We start from the raw sequence: 22,279 nt of genomic DNA on the forward strand, positions 1-22,279 counted from the left end.
GTTCGGAGTACTGAGAAATCTCAGTGTTAGCTTCGCTTGCGTTGTGCATCGCCAAGGCCGTATATATATATATATATATATATATATATATATATATATATATATATATGTGTGTGTGTGTGTGTGTGTGTGTGTGTGTGTAATATATCAAGCAAGGTAGTAATTACAATTTAGAAAAACTAATTTGGTCTAGAAAACATTTTGCGCAATATGCTGCAAAATAAGTAAAATATAAAAATTGTAGTAAGCTCGCCTAAAAGTTACCAGGAGCTGTTGCTCCAAAAAGTTCAACACGTTTTAAAAAATTAATACACATGAAAATCAAACCATTAAACATTAAGGTTTTTTCAAATTTAAAACAGGGTTTAATTTGGAGTGGTTGGTCAGGAAGCAAGTGCTGAAATTTTTTGAAAATGCTAGGTATTTTTAACTTATTGTAAGAAGGGTGTTTGAACTGAATAGTACAAAAAAGTTTTTTGTGAAAAAAATTACTGTTCTTTAGTTTAAAATTGCAGAAGTCTATAATCAGATCCTTGACTATTTTGAAGCATTGAGAAGGTTGATTTACTGTTTTTATCAGATTCCATAAGGTAGTATCCTTAAAGGTATGAAGAAGTTTTATGGCATTTTTTGCGAATTCTTTATGTTCAAGGTAGGAATTAAGATTGTGAATAATTAATTTCAGATCTTGTGACGAAAAAAATTTTTTGTTCTTGGTATCACCTCCTCTAGTTCCTCTGGTAGTAGTAGTGCTAAAAAATCTGAATTGTCCATATATAGAGATCTCGTGTTGTCTATTGGTGGTATTACTAAGATATGCATTCAGTCCGTAAGGATAAAGTGACTTTTTTTTTAAGTATGTAAATCGATTCTTTACACAGTCTAAGTTTGGTGTTTGGAACAATATCAAGCACGTTTATTTCTATGTTATCAAAATTATGTAAATTATAATGTTCAAGAATAGCTGTAAGCTGATAATCTTTGGTGCTATTATTGTTTTTATTTTTAAATTTTTTGATATGAGATCTATGGTTGTTAATTTTGAGGTTGAGAGGGTTTTTTGTTTGACCTATATACGTGAGAGAACATTCTTTACAGGTAATTTGGTAGATGCAATTGTAAGTCTTTCAAAGTGATTGTGTTTTACTTGAAGTAGAAGGAGGTGGAGTAGCATTAGCCTTACAGGTTTTTCAAAGCTGGTTGCTTCACTTAATTATTTCTATGTTATTTATCTGAGCCAGTGATTGAAAGTAAAGAGGGAGCTAGCCTGCTTTACAGTGTTTTTTGGGAGGAAGACTAACCTATCATGAAAGTGGAACTGTAAACAGTTTCCGGCAACTTATAAGCTAAAGCTTAAAAACCTAAAAAACTAAATACATCAGAACTTACTGACACTTTTTGCGCTTATAGCTGCGAAAAAGAAATAATATATCAAGCAAGGTAGTAATTACAATTTAGGAAAACCAATTTGGTCTAGAAAACATTTTGCGCAATATGCTGCAAAATAAGTAAAATATTGTAGTAAGCTCGCCTAAAAGTTACCAGGAGCTGTTGCTCCAAAAAGTTCAAAACGTTTTAAAAAATTAATACATATGAAAATCAAACCATTAAACATGTAAAATATTAAAAAAACAGAATCAGATAAAAAAAAGTAAGCGGAAAATGGTAAATTAGCCTAACTCGACTTCCAAACTGGCTTTTCAAGGGAAATTTAATTTGTTTGAACGTCGAATCAAGCCAACCCCATTACGCGTTTCGCCGAAACAGACAATTGAAACTTTTGCGCTACAAAATTTTTTTAAATTTAGACAAAGTGTCTTGGAAAATTTTAATAGTCTCAGTTCTTTGTTCCAATTTCCCGACGCGTCCGCACAAAATGACACATTAAGATGTTAAAATATGTTAAACTATACCGAAACATCTTAAATCTAGACTAAAATCAAAATAAAAATAAAAATAAAAACAAAAATAAATAGCGGTCTGCTATTAGTCCTAAATATACAAAAAACATACGGGCTGGGCCTGCAAGCTTAAAGATTAACAATTTTATATATTTTAGAAATCTGTAATTAAAATAAAAGAAAATTAAGATGATAACCAACAAAGTGGGTCTTGCTAAGATCAAGAAAAAGTTGTAACAAAAGAAACAAAAAACTGACCTGTGGCGATGCAGAGCTCTCCCTCTTAAAACTAGTTGAAAAGTGGTTGTAATTCCCTTCTGTGTATTTCAGTCGTATGACGTATGTAGGGGGGAGCGAAGTTCTGTGGGCATTAGCCAATACGAAGAGATTGTCCGTTATCTGCAACTTGTCTCCTATTATCGAAGGGGGTCGGAAAACTCGGTAAAACGTGAAAAGATTTCAAAAATGGCGCCTGACATGTAGTTGGAAGGACAAAAATTGTGACTGTAAGTGAAAATGGCTAATTCAGCTAAAACTACAAAAATTTGGCCACAAAAGCAAGAGTAAAAGGAAAAAACAGTCATTTGTTAAAAAAGTGGTAATTCTTCAAGCTAGCGGGCGATCAAGCTGCTATGAAAAACGGAAAGGCCCGATTTGTTAATAAAAGCAGTAAAATTGGCCATTATAGAAATTTAAAACTATTTACACAATAGTATTTAAAAGTAAAGTGCCAAAATTTTGGAGGAAAGAGAATGAATAAACAAGAATTAACTGTACATTTTTACATTAGATTCTCTGAATCAGTCATCCATCTTAAACTGTCCTTTGGTCTTTAGGCATAAAATATCATTATCTAATTCAAAAAATCTAAAAATAGGTAAGGCCAATGCCAGCTTTTGTTAGGGTATTTTTAATTATTTTATGAGGAATGAGGTTACTTTTCAAAATAGTTACGAAGTATAGTATTTCTTTTTGTAAGTGTTTCGCAGTATTGCAGATTCTTTTTATTCTAAGTAGCTGTGAATAAATTGTGTTGAGTATGACTCTTTTGGAAATATTTGAATTCCAGTTAGTTAATTTAAGTGTGGAAAAAATAAATTCTCTTCTTTTGTCGTAAACTTTAATAAAATTGTAATCTATAATATATAAATCAAGGTAGACTACATTATGCTGTTCTGTATTTGTTTTATTTAGTTTTAAGCATGCAGGGTAGATATTAGCTACTTCTATTTTGTTGTAGTTATTAAATGCAATGACATCATCAATATATCTATAGATGTGTTGGTAAAAGATACGTTCTTCTGTACTGAGTGAACGGACATAGGTCAATTCTTTTGTAAACAGGAATAATTCACAGACAGAGCTTGAAAAATTACCGCCCATAGGGATTCCCTGTACTTGTCAAATTGAATAAAATTATTGAAAAGCACGCTGGTGAGGAATAGTTGCAATTTTTCGTTGCTGAGAATGGTAGAAATTTGCGGAAATAAATCTGGAAGAGCTAGTAAACTTGTAAAAATTTCTTCAAGCGGTAGAGATGTATAGAGGTTTTCAAAGTCGTAGCAATGGATATGGTCTATTTTAAGTGAATTCATAGTTTTAAGAACTAGTTCGTTACTAGAGATCATCCAGTTGCAATGCAGACCCTCAAAATCATAGTTATTAATTAGGTCACGTATCATACGAAGTTTTTGTGCAAAGAGATAATCTATTTCTTTGAGATAACTTTTGGTACTATTAGCTATAAACCTGAATTTTATTGGAGACTTATGAAATTTAGGTAAGGTATAGAGACTGGCAAACTTGTTGTTATATTTCTGGGGTTGTATTTTTAGTCTTTTATGGAGTGCTTTAAATTTATTGAGAAGAATCTGAGCACTGGTAGTGATTTTTTGGTAAGTGCAGGTGTTATTTAACTCTTTATGCAGAAGGTTGTAGTAGAATTGTTGTCAAATAACACTAAAATTGTTGCTTGCTTTGTCAATCTTCGTGATGATAAAGTGATCTTGAAATTTTTGAATTAGATCCTCCAGACGTTTTCTATTGTGTAAAGAGTTGAAACAAGGTGACTTGAACAGCAAACGTTGAAATTCTTTAACAAGTGCAGCTTTCCATTCAAGAAAAGTTGTAGTGGGTAAATTGGATCTATTACTAGCTAAAATAATAAATTTATCAAGATCATTATTGAATTGTTTGAGGCAGACGTGTCTATTAATACCGAAAGTAGGACGAAATTTGGTGCCAAGTTGCAAAAGGGTACGTAATTCAACATCTTCAATGATATTAAGATCTCCAGTAATAATATGTTGGTGGAAAGGATCGACATATTTTTTGTAGACAGTCAATTGGCAATTACATTTGCTATTATCTTGTATAACGTGGTGGTTGATAACTAGTTGACCTAAGGTTTTTTTAAATTTTAAACAGGTTTTAATTTGGAGTGGTTGGTCAGGAAGCAAGTGCTGAAATTTTTTAAAAATCCTAGGTATTTTTAACTTATCGTAAGAAGGGTGTTTGAAGTGAATAGTACAAAAAAGTTTTTTGTGAAAAAAATTACTGTTCTTTAGTTTAAAATTGCAGAAGTCTATAATCAGATCCTTGACTATTTTGAAGCATTGAGAAGGTTGATTTACTGTTTTTATCAGATTCCATAAGGTAGTATTCTTAAAGGTATGAAAAAGTTTTATGGCATTTTTTGCGAATTCTTTATGTTCAAGGTAGGAATTAAGATTGTGAATAATTAATTTCAGATCTTGTGACGAAAAAAATTTTTTGTTCTTGGAATCACCTCCTCTAGTTCCTCTGGTAGTAGTAGTAGTGCTAAAAAATCTGAATTGTCCATATATAGAGATCTCGTGCTGTCTATTGGTGGTATTACTAAGATATGCATTCAGTCCGTAAGGATAAAGTGACTTTTTTTGAAGTATGTAAATCGATTCTTTAAACAGTCTAAGTTTGGTGTTTGGAACAATATCAAGCACGTTTATTTCTATGTTATCAAAATTATGTAAATTATAATGTTCAAGAATAGCTGTAAGCTGATAATCTTTGGTATATATATATATATATATATATATATCCGTATATAATATATATATAATCCGTATATAATATATATATAATCCGTATATAATATATATATAATCCGCATATACTTAGGGCAACATATATCATTGCGTTCTACTGGTTCGTGGATTTGAAGCAATTGATGACTATAGTTGACAAAGAATCAAAACACAAGTTATTTGCTAGTATTACACAAGGCAGTTCTAAAGACACGTTAACAGTATACTATGGCAGTATATTCACGTTAACAATATACTATGGCAGTTAACAGTATACTCAATCGCCGAATCCTGGTAGAGACGAACTACTGTCCACCATCTTTTAGTTCGGGTTGCACTTTTAGTTCGGGCTGCACTGCATTAAGTTTATTTTGAAATAAAAGACATGAAACTTGTGCAGTGCTCTCGCCCGGACCTTTCGAATACCCGCCGAGTGTGCTACAAGTACATCACGAAGGCATCCTGGAAGGATGGAGAAAATACATTCATTACCTCTAAAAATCAAAAAAGTTTTTTTCCCCCCCTCCAAATTTTCATCTTTTTTTAATGGTGCTATTCGCTTGAACTGTAGAAAGTAAAACTTCCTTTATTGTTAAGTTAGGGTACTGATATTTGCAACAAATTTCTTAAATATTCTGAGCCAAATTTTTTGCAACATGGTTACTTAAAGAAAAGTTAAACTTGTTTAATGAGATTTTAATTAAGGTTGAGTAATTTAAAAAATAGGATTGCGCCTCTTTTTGTTTGTTCGTTTTCTGTACACATTTCGCAAAAATCTAAACTAATTATCTTCAAAAACTAATCTACAGATTCCTAATGTGTAATAAAATTATTATTAGTCCAAAAGGGGAATTTGCCCTGAAGGACTATTAATTTCGTTTTGAAATTTTGCGTTGAAAAATATAAACGACAAATCACTTTTCAAATTGTTGCCACCAAACATTATCGCTCTGTATTATATTTAAAATAATTAAATAATGAATAATCTGCATGAATGTATGTATGTTTCTCGTATTCTGATAAAACAACGGTACCTAGAGTCATCAAAATTTGAATAACGTAATCTTCCATGGAATATGGACATGCGGAAATCCTAATTTGAATTTGAAATTTGCTTTATTATCGATTGCATATTTGTAACACTTCAAAGAATTTTTGATTAACAAACTAAACGATTTCAAAGCGAGCAATGACAACACTACGAAAAAAAAAATTATCCCCAGCGCGGGAGACTGTGTATCGGAAATTCTAAAGATGTGCTCATTTTAAAATTATTTTGCGCTATTGCTGTTGACCTGAATTTTATGGTTTGAGTACGTACAGCATGATATTTAGTAAATAATGGCAACATATAAAACGTTAAAAAAGCCCCTTTGGACGTTATTAAAAATCTGAAAACCTTTTCTGATTTCAGTTTTTTATCTTTTTTTCTTCTTTATTGGAAAATAATGTAATATTCATTGCAATTACATTTTTACTTGTTAATTATTGTTTAATATATTCTTATATGTCATAGATCTAAAATTCTGGTACTTGCATGAAAAGCATTCAATATTTGAGATTAGAGGTTTACATGTAAAAATGCTCAAATATAATATTATGAATTTTCGCATTTTAAAATACTTAATTTTTTTCCAGATTCTAGTCCATTCGAACAACATTTTTGAACTAAGTTCGGTGCAACCAATAAGAAATCATGACAGCAATGGTAATCAGCTACCGGGACCTGACGATTCCGAAGAAGACGACAACGATGACGTCAGTGAGTACGTCTCTAGATTGGTGGAATTTCCTTCTTGGCTCAAGTGACCAATTTCAGTCAAAAAAAATAGTTAAATAAATAAATAAACTTATCTTAATAACTAATGACTTTCAACCTTTGGTGTTGGTCTGAACTGAAATGCATTCATGCATTTTTATCTTGGATCTTGGATCATATCTTTACTGCTGGCTTTAGCTACTAGGAGCTCTTACCAGTATATTATCATTTTACCATAGGCCATAAAGTTAAAAATTTAAGAGGTGTATTTAAAATACACCGCGCCCGAAGGCGAGATCAATAAATGAGAGAACTCATAAAATAAGTTTTGCTAAGTTGCATATCATGGCATAGCCTTGGTGATTATATACGTAAATGGTGGCGAGAAGCGAAATGAAATTCTAAGCTTCTGCGTGAGTCAAGAAGAGCAGGAGCACGTGATCAGCGTCCGGCATTTAGATTGGTCGAGGAGTCAGAGTTCGAAAAATGAAGTTTTTGTAGTTTTTGGCAATAAATAAAGTTCGAACATAGTAAAAGCAACATCTATTTGTGAATTTAAGAGTCTTATGTCTTTTGAAACACTTGAAAATCTTCTAAACTTGCGATATAATCATTAAATGAATAGGAAACTGTAAAAGGTGAAAATGAGCTCATGTAGCTCACTAGGGCTAATGAGTGAGAGTAAGCACTTGGTGTTACCACGAACTTTGATTTTAAAACACACGATGCGAAATATTAAAAATAAAAAGTAAACATCGTGGTTAAATAAGTAGTAAAACGAAGAATTCATCGATGAAAAATAAAGTCCTAATTTTGCAAAGTTCATCTTTCTTGAATAGTAACTGCAAAGGAATAGTAATTTTTTTTTTTATATACATTATATACACTACCACCACTTAGAATTGTGGTGGATCGTTCGAGGTCTTTTCACTACGTTCTCAATAGTAGGGTCATAGTCTGTAAGCGATTTAATAGCTTCATAGGGAGAATTTCTCATATCTTCAAAGAAGTTGTGTGCAGAAATTAGGATTTGGTCGTGAATTGGATTGATATCCAGGTCTTTGTGAATTTGAGAATTTCGCACGAACCAGGGTGCGTTCACTATGCTACGTAAGATTTTGTTTTGGAGTACATTTAATTTTTGTCTGTCTATTTTTCGGGCAGTAGCCCAGGCTGGAACTGCATAGAGGATTATTGGTCGAATAAGTGAGATGTAGATATTTTTCTTGGTACGGAGGCTTAACTTAGAGTTTCTTCCAATTAATGAGTAGAGAGCAATGAAAGCAGCGTTAGCCTTATTTGTAACATATTGAATATGATCTTTGAAATTTAGGGTTTTGTCAATATAGACACCTAAATATTTATAGGAGTTGGCAACAGGAATATCTTGGTTATTGAGTCGGATATTTATATTCACTGGGATATTTTTTCTGTATCTGCGAAAGAGAACTACGCAGCATTTATCAGTATTTAGTTTGATTTTCCAGTCTTGACAAAATTTGTTAATAATGTTGACTTGGAGCTGAAGTTTCTCTAAAGCATTATTTGGACTTCGTGAACTGGTGAGGATGACTGTGTCGTCGGCATATTTGAGTATATTAGAATGAAAAGGTAGAGGCATATTTATGAATATTGTAAAAAGCTTCGGTCCTAAAACACTGCCTTGAGCTACTCCACTGTAAATCACTTTTTTTGAAGAGATTGCTTCACCACAGCGCACTTGAAAAGTACGATGTTTAAAATAAGAATGCATAAGCTTAATAAAGCTGTTTGGTAAAAGGAAGTTAGATAGCTTATGAAGTAAGCCAGCATGCCACACTCGATCGAAAGCTTTTATGCATTTTTAGCGACAAAGAATTCCTTTATATACAAATTAATTTGAGCATGCGCATTGGTGTACTTGCCGTTAATACATTTCATATGCAATGCTTTTTTCAAGAGGGGGCGGGAATTTAAAGATTTTGAAAAAATAAATTAAAAAAAAATCTGAAATCTTTCGATTTTATATTACGCCCAGTGGGGCGTTTTTTTTAACGGTTTGTGTATAATTTCTTTATTTATTAAATATCATGTTCTTTCGCATTTAAACCATAAAATTCAGTTGAACAGCAGTATCACAAAATAATTTTAAAAAGCAAGTCTTCAAAATTTCCGATACACAGTCTTGCGCGCTAGAGATTAAAAATTTTTTTCCGATTTTTTTCGTTTTTATTTCAGCTAATTCTACAACTATTGCATGCAGATTAACTAATGGCATAAAAGCCTTAACCAAAACGTAAAACAATAAAATTAAACCCTTTTTAAAGCAAAAAACATATAAGGATAAAAATCAGAGCTCACCAAGCCGGATAAGAGAGTAGATACATTTAGTGCAGCCGATTGCAGCAAAAAAGGGAGGTGCACAACTAAGTGTTGTAGTAGTCCCATATACAAAATGTCACTGTTCTAGGGCTAATCGTTGAGTTATGCGAGTTACATACGTACGTACGTACGTACAGACGTCACGAAAAAGTCCTTTCTGAATCCATTTTACAATTCGTTTTGGAAAAATATTCCTTTACTCTGTCCTTATGTACAGATATCACGCAAATAAAATATCGTTTAAAGGGATTCGAGAGTGGTCAAATGGATGTTTTCGTTGAAATATGATACCCGAAAATTTTCCGATTAAAATTTAAGGCATTTTTCCCGCCTTCGTAGTGTAGTGGTGGCCAGCATGCTGAGCACGTATTCCAGAGGTCCGTGGCTCGATTCCTGGCGAAGGCGTTGCTCATTTTTCAAGTCCCCTGCTTAAAAAAAAAATTCTGATGTCTGTACGCTAAAAGGGTGATGGATTATGATTCTCCACACCCAGGATTTGGAGATTGGGCCCTTAAATAGCCCAGTCGCCCTTTAAAAGGGGGAGTATATAAGGTATTTCTTCCGCCTTCTTAGCATGCCTTCGTAGTGTAGTAGTCAGCACGCTGGGGGCGTATTCTAGAGGTCCGTGGTTCGATTTCCGGCGAAGACGTTGCTCATTTTTCAATACTCCTGCTTGCAAAATAACCTAATGTCTCTACAGCAGTACTTTCTTTACTTTGGTGTTACATAGCGTAACAGTTGCAGTGTTTTTATTTAATTTAAACAATTAAGTAAAAACACTGCAACTTTTACGCTATGTAAACTTGTTTACAAACTTTTAGCTAATAATAAACCAGTATTCCAATAAGTATATATCCTTTGGTGCATGAGAAAGATAAAGCAATAAACCGATATTTTTCTCAAAAGAAAAAAGTGATACTTCTTTCTTATGAATGGCAACAGAAGATGGTATTACATTTTGGATACATTTGCTGTCTTCTCAGCTGAAATATTACTGCTCATTTAGCGTGAATTTCTAGCAATGAAGATTCCTCAGCTGACGTTTATTTACATATTCAGATGGGACGAAGTCAGATATATCATATCCCTCGTCACATCAGTGTTTCACAATTATGACGCTCTGAAGACAGCAGTAAAAAATGGCGACGGAAATATTAGCTTCTGTGAAGTATCAACTGTCTTTCGCTTGCTGTTCGAAAGGAACTGCATTTGAATAATATATGCTATAGCTATTTGAATTTAACAAATATTCTCTATTCGTAAAAAGCAAATTTTTGAATTTCAAATGAAATTGAATTACAAATAAAAGATTAATTATTGATGTGAACATATCATTTAAATTATGAGAGCATATGTAAATCAAGTGCAAGTATCGAAATCTATGAATATATAATTCCAGTAAATTTTTTAATCCTAAAAATTTATAAAAATGCATAAGTGGATAATTGTTGAGCAGGCAGGAGACAGACTTACCAAGGGAAAGTTGCCTACAAACCTAACTCTTCAATTATTCAATTCGTGTTTCGTCATCTATGTAGGCAAGGATAAATGGAAAAATCAAAACCAAAAGTAAAACCCAATGTTGTGAATTACTAAAAAGAAATTTAAACAAGTGGAATTTTGAGAAATTAGCAAGTAAAGACTAGAATTAAAATAAAAGTCAATAAAGTAGAAAATCAAATTTTTTAGAAAACCAAAGTAATTTAGGAACTCTTGCCTACAAAAAACTTCCCCGACATGAATTATGCATATAAATCAAAACGAAATTAGATAGTATTTATAAAAAATACATAAATAATACTAAAAAGTAAATAGTAAGTCTTAATTTAACTTACCAAGTATATCTGTATTTGAAGAGTGGAGCAGCATGCCAAACTAAGTGATGTAAAGTAGTCTGTTTGTTCTAACTTTATAAATAGAGGGCGCTAATATAAGGTTAAGTTGAGTGTTAAGCTGCTATCTGTTAGATCTATTTTAAAAACCTATTCTGTAAACTTAATGTAAAATGTGTGTTCTGTTGCAAAAATGTTTTGCTAACTGTGAAGTATTCTAAAAATGTGTAAAAAATTGTAAAAATTCTAACTGTAACGTAATGTGGAAAAATGGTTGCAAATTATTAAGGATTGTAAAATATTAAGGACTGTAAAATATCGAAAATGTGTTTGAAATAAAGTACGAAAAAAGTTTTTTTGAAGTAGAATTAATTTTTATTTTGAAAATATTTTTAATGTTTTTAATTAAAGTAAGACATTTATTGTAATAATCTTAATTTATTAAAACTGAATTTCAACGGTTTAATCAAAACTTACTAAATACTGGCCAAAAAGTAAGGAAAATTAGAAAAAAATCTTCACTCAATTCGGGCTATAATTGAGACTTTTGAAAAGAGTTGGCCCTTCATTAGTAAAAGGAAAGAATCCAGTAGTGATTATATACATTTTTACAAATATTTAGAATAAATATATACAAGATAATCCCTTATCTCTTTAAAAACCTCCATTACCCTCCAGTTAAGATTTAAGATAATGTTATCATACCATAAAGAGTCAAAAAAATATAAAGAAAAGTTAATGCCTGCCTTTTTAATATAGAAATTAATAAATTGTGTTGGGACTTGGTTATTAACTTGAACATTAGTTAGCTTTATTATTTCTTCCTTTAAATCTTCTATTTCACTACATACATTTTTTATTCTGATTATTTGGCTATAAAAAGTTTTACCTACTACTTGTCTAGAGATGTTATTCCATTTAATTAGTTTAATAGTATTAAATTGGAAATTCCTCCTTTTAACATATAATTTAATTTTGCTGTGTTTAATTATGAGTAGGTGTAGGTATTCAATAGTATCGTGATTAGTATTAGTTTTATTAAGTGTTAAACTCTTTGGGTAAATTTTGAAATGTTCAAAAGCAAAATTATTATTGAAAATTATAATATAATTAATGTCTCTAAATGTATATGCAAATAACTTTAATTCATTCTTATTCAAACTTAGTTGAAATTTATATTCATAAGCAAAAAGAAATAGGTTGCATATTTGTGTAGAACTGTTTGCTCCCATTGGTATTCCTCTCACCTGCTGAAAGATCTTTTTATTGAATTTGATGTAGTTATTAAATAATGCACAATTCAGGTAAGTTTTCCATCTTTCAATTCAAAGGATGTTAAGCATGTCAGGAAAAAGTTGTGGGAGTTGCATTAAACTAGTAAAACATTTTTTTATGGTACAGAAGTAAAAAGGTTTTCAAAGTCATAGCAGTTAATGTTCTTGATTTCTAAACTTTTGAATTTATTGAAAACTGGAGCATTATTATAAATAATGTTGATGAATTAAAATAGATTTTTTAAAGTTTAATTACAAATATGTAATCTATATTCTTTTTATAATTATTTGTACCATTTGCCATCTAAATTTGAGTGGTGATTTATGGAATTTAGGAAGAGCATATAGATTTGCTAATCTATTGTAGTTAGATGGTTGTGAAATTTGTAGTTTCTTATGAATTGTTTTTAGCTTTTTTGCCATGTCATATTCTTGTGTATTGGTAAGTTTGTAAGAAATGGCATTATTCAGTTCAGTACTAATTAGTGAGACATAAAAAAATTTTCAAATAATGCTGAAATTATTACTCTCTTTGTCAATTTTGGTTGTTACGAATTTTTTTTTTCAAATCTTGCAATAGAGGATTGGGAAAATCCCATGGTAAACTGCTGTTAAATTCAATCTTTCGAATTCTTTGCTTTAATTATTCTAACGCTTCATGTTTCCAAGCCATAAAGGTAGAATTTAGAATATTTAATTTGGAACTAGTTTTAACTATGAACTCGTCAAGATTTTTTTCGAAATTTTTAAACTGTGATTTTTGCCAATTTTCATTCTTTAAACACGTACAGTCAGTGAAAGTTTACTATTCGCTAAGATTTCGTAATAGAAGAAAATATAACTGTTACAAAAAGATTCTTTTTTCTCCCATGCGTCATTTGTGAAGCACCCAAAGCTAAATCCCAGATGCTTGCATCACTAAAAATCACTTGTACATTCATTAATCTCATTTAATAGAATATCATTAACCAATTTCCAAGTAATAATTCTGGAATTTTAATATTTAATCATTAAAATTTATTAATTATTAGTCTCGAAGCGGCATTTTGCGTTGAATCGCCAAAAGTGTTGTATCACTTTTGAAATTCTAGCCACCAAATATTATCGTTCTGTATTATATTTAAAGAAATTAAATAATGAAGAATTTGCTTTAATATATGTATATTTCTCGCTCTCTGATAAATCAGTGGTACCTAGAGCCATTCAATTTTGAATAACGTAGTTCTCTACCCAAATATGCGCACCTTTAGGCCCTACTTCGGAATTCCAAATCTGTTTTGTTGTCTATTTCATATTTTTACAATTTTAACGAATTTTCGATTAACAAACTCAACTATTTCAAAGCGATTAGTGGCAACACTGTACGGGAAAAAACATTTTTATCCCCAGAGCGTGGGACTGTCTATCATAAATTATAAAGATATGCTGTTTTTAAATATTTTTAGCGCAAAAGGAAATTAGCCCAAATGTCTCGAAATGTACATATGTGTAAATAAAAAAAAACTGAATATATCATGAAAACTAATATAAATCCTGAAAGCTTTCGGATTTTTTATAATATCTATTTCATATTTTGTAAAACTTTAACGAAATTTTGATTTAAACACTCGATGATTTCAAAGCAAGCAATGGCAACACTGTACGGAATAAAATACTTTTATTTCCAACGCGCAAGACTATCGGAAGTTCTAAAGGTATGCTGGTTTTAAATGTTTTTTAGCCCACATGCTCTCGAAACATGTATGTAAATCAAAATAAAACGCTTCTTTAGGCGTAATGTAAAATCTGAAAGTTTTCAGATTTTTTTATTTTGTTTCTGAGCCTACCACAGAGAGAAAATTAAACAAATCAGAATTACTTAAAATGTAATCCAATAGATATTAAACTCATCGTCACTGTAAGAGAGGGTTCAGAAAATAGCAACAGTAAATAAAAGTTTAAAAAAGGAAATGATTTTTAGAATTACAGTAACTGACAAAATATGGAAGGATAAACAACTTTTTAAAAGAAGTTGAAGAAGACAGATAATGAAGGATAAGTGTTAACGATTGGAAATGAGTTTGTGGACATTTTATCTTCTGACTTCAGCCTTTTTTTTTTTACATCACTCGTATTTCTTTCTGTTTATGGTGTGAATAATAAAATGTGAATGCGTTTTAGCAATAAAAATTACTACTATTATAGCAACATTCAGTGTTATTTTAGTCTTGAAAGAGAAAAGTAGAATAGTGAAGTGTGAGAAAAGTAGTAGTGAAGGCAAACAACGCTTAACATTAGGGCTCTTTGGTTATAAAAATTCAATACTTGAACTAAGAAATTAATAAGCCTGAAGCTGTCCGCACATTTTTCAGACAATTTTCATTATTTTTAAAGAAATATTTTACCTACCTTTTTTTTGTTTGTTTGTTTTAAATTTTCTATTTGATAACCCTTACGCTTCGCTATCTTCTACACCGTAATTTAAAAGACAGTAAAGCATTTTATAGTATCGAAAGAGGTATTTTATCCCATTTATCTGGAACAGCTTTCCAAAGTCTGGAGGGTTGTAGGTCAACGTTTGCATAATCCGCTTTTTGTAAGTCCAAAAGCGCAAAAATCCATTGCTGATACATCAGGAAATTTAGCAGGGATATGGATGCAGTGAAAGGTATCGTCTAGGTTATCCGTTTTTTGTTCCATTTTTTCCAGGAAATTAACAGTGGATTTTGAAGTCTGGCTGCTTGCTTAGTCTTGATTCAGTTCTACGGGCTGATGATACTGTGGGTAAAGAGAAGGTATTTCATATTTGAAAACTGGAAATAAAATACTCTCCTAATAATATGTGGAGCTGGTTTTAACATTTTCCTCCAATCTTTTTATTTTTAATGTGCCGTCATATGAAAAACCAGCAACAATCCTAAATCCCTTTGAAAAACTTAGATTCTTTGAACCATTAAGATTTTTTTTCCTCCTCTTTGATGGTAATAAATATATTTCTTTTTATTTAATCCATTTAAATACACTGAATATTCATATACTGTGACAACATTTTTCCATTTTTGTTCGCATAAATGTTTCTCACGAGGAATTCTTGCTTTCGGCAATATGTCATGGAGAAAGACGATGCACATTATAGTTTTTCGTCTTTTTAATTTTAAATCAGCATTAATAACTTTGTTCACAGTTCACACCGAGCATTTTAATGATATTGCAACTTTACGTATTTCTCCCACCTTCTTAGCATGTCTTCGTGGTGTGGTGGTCTGCAGGCTGGGCGCGCGTATCCAGAGGTCCGTGGTTCGATTTCTGGCGAAGGCCTTGCTCATTTTTCATCTCTCCGGCTCGAAATAACCTAATGTCTTTACACTGCTACCCAAACTATAACGGTGGTGGATGATGATTCTCCACACCCAGGATTCGGTCGCCTAAAAAACCCCAGTCGCCCTATAAAAGGGGGAGTATATAAAGTATTTCTCCCGCCTTCTTGGCATGCTTTCGTGGTGTGATGGTCTACACGCTGGGAGCGTGTTCCAGAGGTCCGCGGTTGGATTCCCGGAGAAGGCGTTGCTTATTTTTCATCTCTCCGGCTCGAAATAATCTAATGTCTTTACAGTGGCGCCCGAACTAAAAGGGTGGTGGATAATAATTCTCTACACTCAGGATTTGGGTATTGGGTCCCCTAAAACCCCAGTCGCCAATTAAAAAGGTTGGAGTATATAAGGTATTTCTTAGCATGTCTTCGTAGTGTAGTAGTCTGCACGCTGGGCGTGTATTCTAGAGGTCCGTGGTTCGATTCCCGGCGAGGGCGTTGCTCATTTTTCCTCATTTCTGCTTCCAAAAAAATACCTAATGTCTCTACATACTCGGAGGATTTTCTTTTAACGTTAAAAATCTTACTTTCGCAACATTTCGTTTTTTCCTTGCATATGTATTTTGAACACTTTTCCAATTGAAGCCAAACTGCCTAAAGGTAGAGATGCCTTCGTGAAGGACGTTTCAAGGGAAGCTTGCTCGTATACACGCTATACATGGGGAAAACTACGAAAATGTTCATGCAACCATTCGTGGGATTCGAACCTCGAACCGAAATACCAGTGCTCATCAACTTAGCATTCGGCCGGTGGTGGGCCTTATAGTAAGGGAGTTTGTCCTAATGATTCACTCGTCCATGGATTAATGTGCCACTATTTGAAGTGAACAGTATACATCGCCAAGTGGCGATATGCGTGGCGGTGAATGTATATCTGCGCGTTAAATGCATAAGACGTTCATTTATTTCTCCTCCCAGACACTCTATAACATGTGAACTTTGTGTGCGCAGTTCCGAAACTTCAGGTCACCTGTCGGTACGTGAAATAATGCTTTATGCTTCAGACGTTCACTGATGCCGCTAATAATGTATTCAAGTAAAAGATTCGCGCTCATGTCGGAACAAAAGATTTCAGATAAAACAAGTAATAAGGACAATTATCTTCAAACAATAGCATAATAAATCTTTTTCCTGTCAGCAGAGCCATTGCTATACCAAGCTCTGCTATTCATTTGAGTCATTATCCAAAGAAAATTCAATTGAAAAAATTTACACATCGGTGGAGGTTATACCATCCATCAAATCTTGTGAGATTTGATTAATTCGGCGGCGCAGGGACATATTAAGAATTCTAGAGGCTGTAAGCATTTAAAAGATTTTGATGCCCTCACATAACAAATACTCCTGTTTTCATCAATTTTTTCCCCCTTTCTTTGTTAGTCTTGGTTGAATTACGTCATTCCGTAGGAAAACCGGAAATGGAAATTATTTGTCTTGAAATTTTGCTCGTTTTGAGATCATTGAGTTTGTGTTAAAGTTTAAAAAATTTGAAACAAATAACAAAACAAATTCAAAATTAAGATTCGGGCTTCCAGGTGCCCACATTTGGGTGGAGGATTACGTTATTCAAAATTTGATAGCACTAGGTACCATTGTTTTTCCACAATGAGAGAAACATGCACACATTCATGCAGATTTTTTATTGGTTAATTTCTTTAAATATAATACAGAGCGATAATATTTGGTGGCAACAATTTGAAAAGTTGTAAAATCTGTGTCTATTTAGGAACATACAAACTAGTCTTTAAAAAGAGCTGTAGAAGAATTATGTTGTGAAACAAAACAGAAATCAGAAGAAGTGTGTATAAGACACTTTTATTCAAACATAAAATCAACAAATGACCCAACTTGGGTTACAAGAAGCGAAGCATTTCTGACTTTTTAACAAAATAACCTGATAACTGGTAATTTCATAATGAGGTAGATTATCCTAATAACTCACAGAATATTTTAACGCTCAGGAAAGGCTCTGGTTTGTAGAAAACCGGCGAAACAAAGCCTAATGGCTAGAACATTCAACGCCGCTAACGCAAGTCGTTAATAATCACAGCACAACGTGGCAGAATAGGCAGACATGCTCTAAAAACTAACTTCGGAAACGCTTGCTTAAATAGCACTTCATTGGACCTTAATCTGAATAACCTTTCGCTATCTCATTCACATTCTGGCATAAAAAGCATGGGTGAAAAGTGAGTAATAGGAAAGAGCTAACTTAAAATGATCTATTAATTAGAAATAAATAGGTAAAGCTCACAAAGTTGTAATGATTATGTTAATTTTATTAACAGTTAAATTTTGAGTTAAACTTCTTTCCTGTCAAATTCTTAACTTTAACTTACTACTTCTGGCCAGAACGTAGTTTTCGAATCACGTGTGAATACATAATGAGGAGGAGCGGTATTTAAACGGCGAAGTTCTTCGGTCTTAGCGATACCAGGTACTCTGTCTGCTCGCCTCCGCCTTTTTAGGCTACTCTCTCGTAAGCTATTATTACGGTCGGCCGTACTTAGGCTCTTGATAGCTTCGCATTCAGTTAGCGTTAAGGGGCCAACTGGGTTAGAATCTTCATAGCTTCGGCTATATCTCTTTAGTTTAGATTTAGTTTACTTCTTAGCCTCTTAAGTTCAAGCCCAATTGTCGGCTTTTATTGTACACTCCAAGACGGAGTTCTGTTAAATCTTATCTGAATAATAAAGGGTTATTTACCCTTCCATATTGTTGTTTCTTGTCACATTAACTCAAGCGATTATTCGCTTATCAGTTCTTAAGATTCTTCACGTTCGACAGTAACTTAGCATTTACAAAGTGGGGAAATCTGCAAAGTGATAGTGCCGTTTGTAGTGATTCAGCGCAAAGTGCCCTTTGGAGATTAATAGCCCTTGTGGGTTAACGCTACTTTGGGCTAAAAACCGCGTAAAGTTTATCCTAAGTTTATAACAGTTTACTTTCCTGTTCTAACTAAATTTTAGTTTACTTTCCTGTCTTTTCTTAATTTCAGTTTACAATATCCTGCCAGAACGTGTTTTCAGAATCTGTTAAATAGCTACTACACCAATGTTCTGTTTCTGAGAGAGAAAACCTATGTTTTGTTACCATACTTTGCCTAAAAATCATGGGCACTAATGCTGTGTTACAACTTCCTCTTAGGGAGGAAACTAATGCAGAAACAGACAGGTGAAACCGCAACTAACTAAATATCAACTGAGAAACTAAACTCTTAAGAGTTTGCTAATTACCAAACTTTTAGTGATCGTATAAGTGAATTTTTAATGCATTACGTTGTGAAAATGCATCCGGGACCGCGCCGTGAGAGGATCGAATAAATAACATGTAGAATCAATATATATATATAAGAAAAACACATAAAGGATATAAAGAAAACATAAGTAATAGGTTTCCAGATTAAATACCAGTTTATTCAAATTCCTCACAATTAAAAATTAATCTTATCCTAATCAGGGAGTCAAACTTCTTATTTTTGTTAGTTTCAATTTACTTATTTTAGACACAGGTGAATTCTTCAAATTATCATTTTTTTTTTGTTACATTTAAATTCATATTTGCAAATCTATTACATGACTCTTTTAATTTAACGGGTATCCGTTCTATAATTTCTAAGAGGTTAAAGAAAACATATTATTTGCAATTCACATCTGTTCTAAGGAAGATTACACAAACAACTTAAATTATTACATCCTAATTCATATAAAGACCTTAAGGTTTGTCTCGGTCAATTAAGAAGGGGAAAAGGAAACAATTGAAAGCCTGAGAATTAATTTAAGATTCGACGTTGTTTTTACATTCCAAGGAAGTTGTTGAAATCTTACTTAAAGTTCAAACACAAAAAAATAATACTTATCTTGTAACGACGTTTTGAAGTGGAGGACTCGTATCCTAATAAGCGTTGACGTCGGCGGGGCTGATTTTTACGGTCACAAATGGAAGTTTCAGAGGACATCGTCCTGTCCTGGCACTATTGGTGAAACACACACGCAGGTAACTGGTTTTCATAAACGACGAAGCTATTTTCACTCTGGAAAACAGAAACAGGAGCACGGCTTTCCGCCTGGTCTTGAAAGTCTTAAGTCACTCGCCCGGTTCAATTTCGCCTTTTAACCAGAACGCGGCAGGGGAGCATGTTTGCAGCTCCCGGCCGGAAACGTCTCTCTAGGCAATTACGGCTCGCCTTTCTTGCTCATCCCAAGAGCAAGCTCGAAGTTACAGTCTTAGGCCAAAAGTAAGCAAGTCCACCCAGTAAGTGATTCCAAGAGTAAGAAGAGTAAGTGAGTAAAGTCTCTCGCCTCTTAGTCAAAACGCGGCCGGGGAGCATATCTCTTCGTAAATTACATCGTTTAGAAAGCTCAACCCTAGAAAGTAAGCTCCGCAAGCAAGTCTCGCCAAGTCTCGCACGAAAAAGTGATTCAAACTCGAATTTTCTTCGTCTCCTTCACAAACGCAGGCTCCCACTATGGCTTCAATTATCGCCCCCTTAATTTTGGCAAAATTTGCGTTTTCAACCCCTGAATGCGGAAATAAGGGTGATCGCGCATGCGCGCCCTTCTTCACTTAGCCAACAACCGGACCCTCACTCGCCAAAACCTGAATGACTTACATCGAAAGTCAAGTGGCAACCTCTGGCCCTTCTGTCACGTACTTCCTGTCCTAAGGTCAACTGCACAATGAAATTCCTTCTAGAACATTCTAAAGGACAAAGCGCGCGAAATCATGACTTAGCAAAATTGCTTCCCTTTCCCTGCTTCTTTTCACAATGAATCAAAGCTTGTACAAAAATTGCAAATAAAAGAAAAATAAATAATATTCTTTTAAACTAAATAATATTCCCAGAAGCATCTGTTTTTCCCCAAAATTAAAGCATCAAAATAAATAATTCAGAATCAAATAAAATTAAGATTTCCATAAATCAGAAAATCATTCACCTAGTTTTTATAACGCTATCAGACAAATTCTCTACGCAACAAATCGCGGTTAAATGCAAATGAAGGAAGTGGAAGTATTTAAAGTTGAAGTTCAACTGACTTCGTTAGACAGCCGGAGATTCTGAGCAGCCGCGTTCTCTTAAGCTATCATTACGCTCGGCCGTACTTTAGGCCCTTGATAGCTTTGCCGTTTAGTTAACGTTAAGGGGCCAACTCTTGTGGAATCTTGATAACTTCAGCTATATCTCTTTAGTTAAGTTTTATTCTTAGCATTCATGAGTTCAAGCCCCAGTGAAGGCTTCACTGTAAACTCCGAGAAGGAGTCAACTTTTAAATTTATTTTGAATAATAAAGGGTAATTAACCCTTCGTACGTTTACGTTTCTATGCTTCTGAACTAAGGGATTATTCGCTTGCCAGTTCTTAAGGTTCCATACATTAAGCTGTACATTCTTCCATACATTAAGCTGTACATTCTAAGTTGGAACGTTACAACCGCTTAAATAATAATAAAATTTGAGATGGGTGCCAAAAATATAATATTCCTCAAAGCATTAATGTCAAAGAAATCACCTATTTCATAGTTTCTTTACAACAGATAAGTGATAAGCGATAAGCGACGGAGGACGTGGGCACTGTCCCTTTACCATTTGGGTTAATCAGTACAGCACCACGTCCACCTTTATCTTACATTTTATATTACATTATATATTACGATACATGATTTACACATTGCATTATATACTACATATCAAATTAATACCTTACCCTAACATTACATTAACTTCACATCACCTTATTACAATAAAATTCTTTCCTAATAAACCCTATATTGGTACATTATAAAAGGGTTATTTTGCACAGGATTCGCATTAGACACAGGATTCGCGTTATATTATCATTATACACTGGGTACGCATTACATTATATACGGGGAAATTAATGATACATAGGAACATTATACGCAGTAGTGGGTTATAAGCACGATACGGGTTAAATTATTCACAGAAAATTAGTTATACACAGGCATTGCATTAAACAGGATACATTGTACACATGATAGGCTTTATACACTGGATGCATATTGAATTGTCATCTGGACCATGCCAATTGTACCCGTGACTCGATACACTGCCTACATCGTTATGCATAATACTATTATACAGTTTGTATTCACATTGTTTCAGTTGGGCTTTGCATTGTGTGTTATGTTGCTTATTAATCAGTACATACTACATTACATATTATGATACATATGACACTATTACGATTGCATTGCATATTACATACATTATATATTATGATACATATGACAATATTACGATTACATTACATATCACATTATATATTATGATAAATATGACACTATTACGATTACATTATATATTATGATACATATGACACTATTACGATTACATTACATATTACATTATATATTCTGATATATATGACAATATTACGATTATATTATACTATATTATAATACATATGACGCTATTACGATTACATTACATATTAATTCGCTGGTACGCCAGTCCATCAAAAGCATAAAAAGAGTATTTGAAGAATGCCAATCTTTTTTGAATGAACCTCAATCTCACGGCGTTACGCGTTTCGCTATTTCCTCCTCGACCACCTCCTTCTTTCAAAATTACTCACAGCGTTTCCCATCTCACAGCGACTGTCTCATAGTGAGTTCACATTACACAGATGACCTTCAGATATAGCAATAGAAATGCCGACAACTAGATCTTAATTTCTTTTCCGTGGAGCGGTATAAATACATCCCGTGTTTATTCGTT

At 33.0% G+C, this 22,279-nt stretch overlaps 1 protein-coding gene across 1 annotated transcript in view; it reads left to right on the forward strand.

Moving 5' to 3' along the window:
* Nucleotides 1–22,279, forward strand: part of LOC118195508 (soluble guanylate cyclase 88E-like) — a 240,226-nt gene that overhangs the window by 131,707 nt on the left and 86,240 nt on the right. The window contains exon 4 of the mRNA XM_085826934.1: nucleotides 6,605–6,728. Coding sequence (XP_085683060.1) covers nucleotides 6,605–6,728 — 124 coding nt within the window. The remainder of the gene's footprint in view (nucleotides 1–6,604; nucleotides 6,729–22,279) is intronic.

This window comes from Stegodyphus dumicola, chromosome 11 (assembly GCF_044657685.1).
Source record: "Stegodyphus dumicola isolate Sdum_Otavi_A_Nest chromosome 11, ASM4465768v1".
NCBI classification, from domain to species: Eukaryota; Metazoa; Arthropoda; class Arachnida; order Araneae; family Eresidae; genus Stegodyphus; species Stegodyphus dumicola.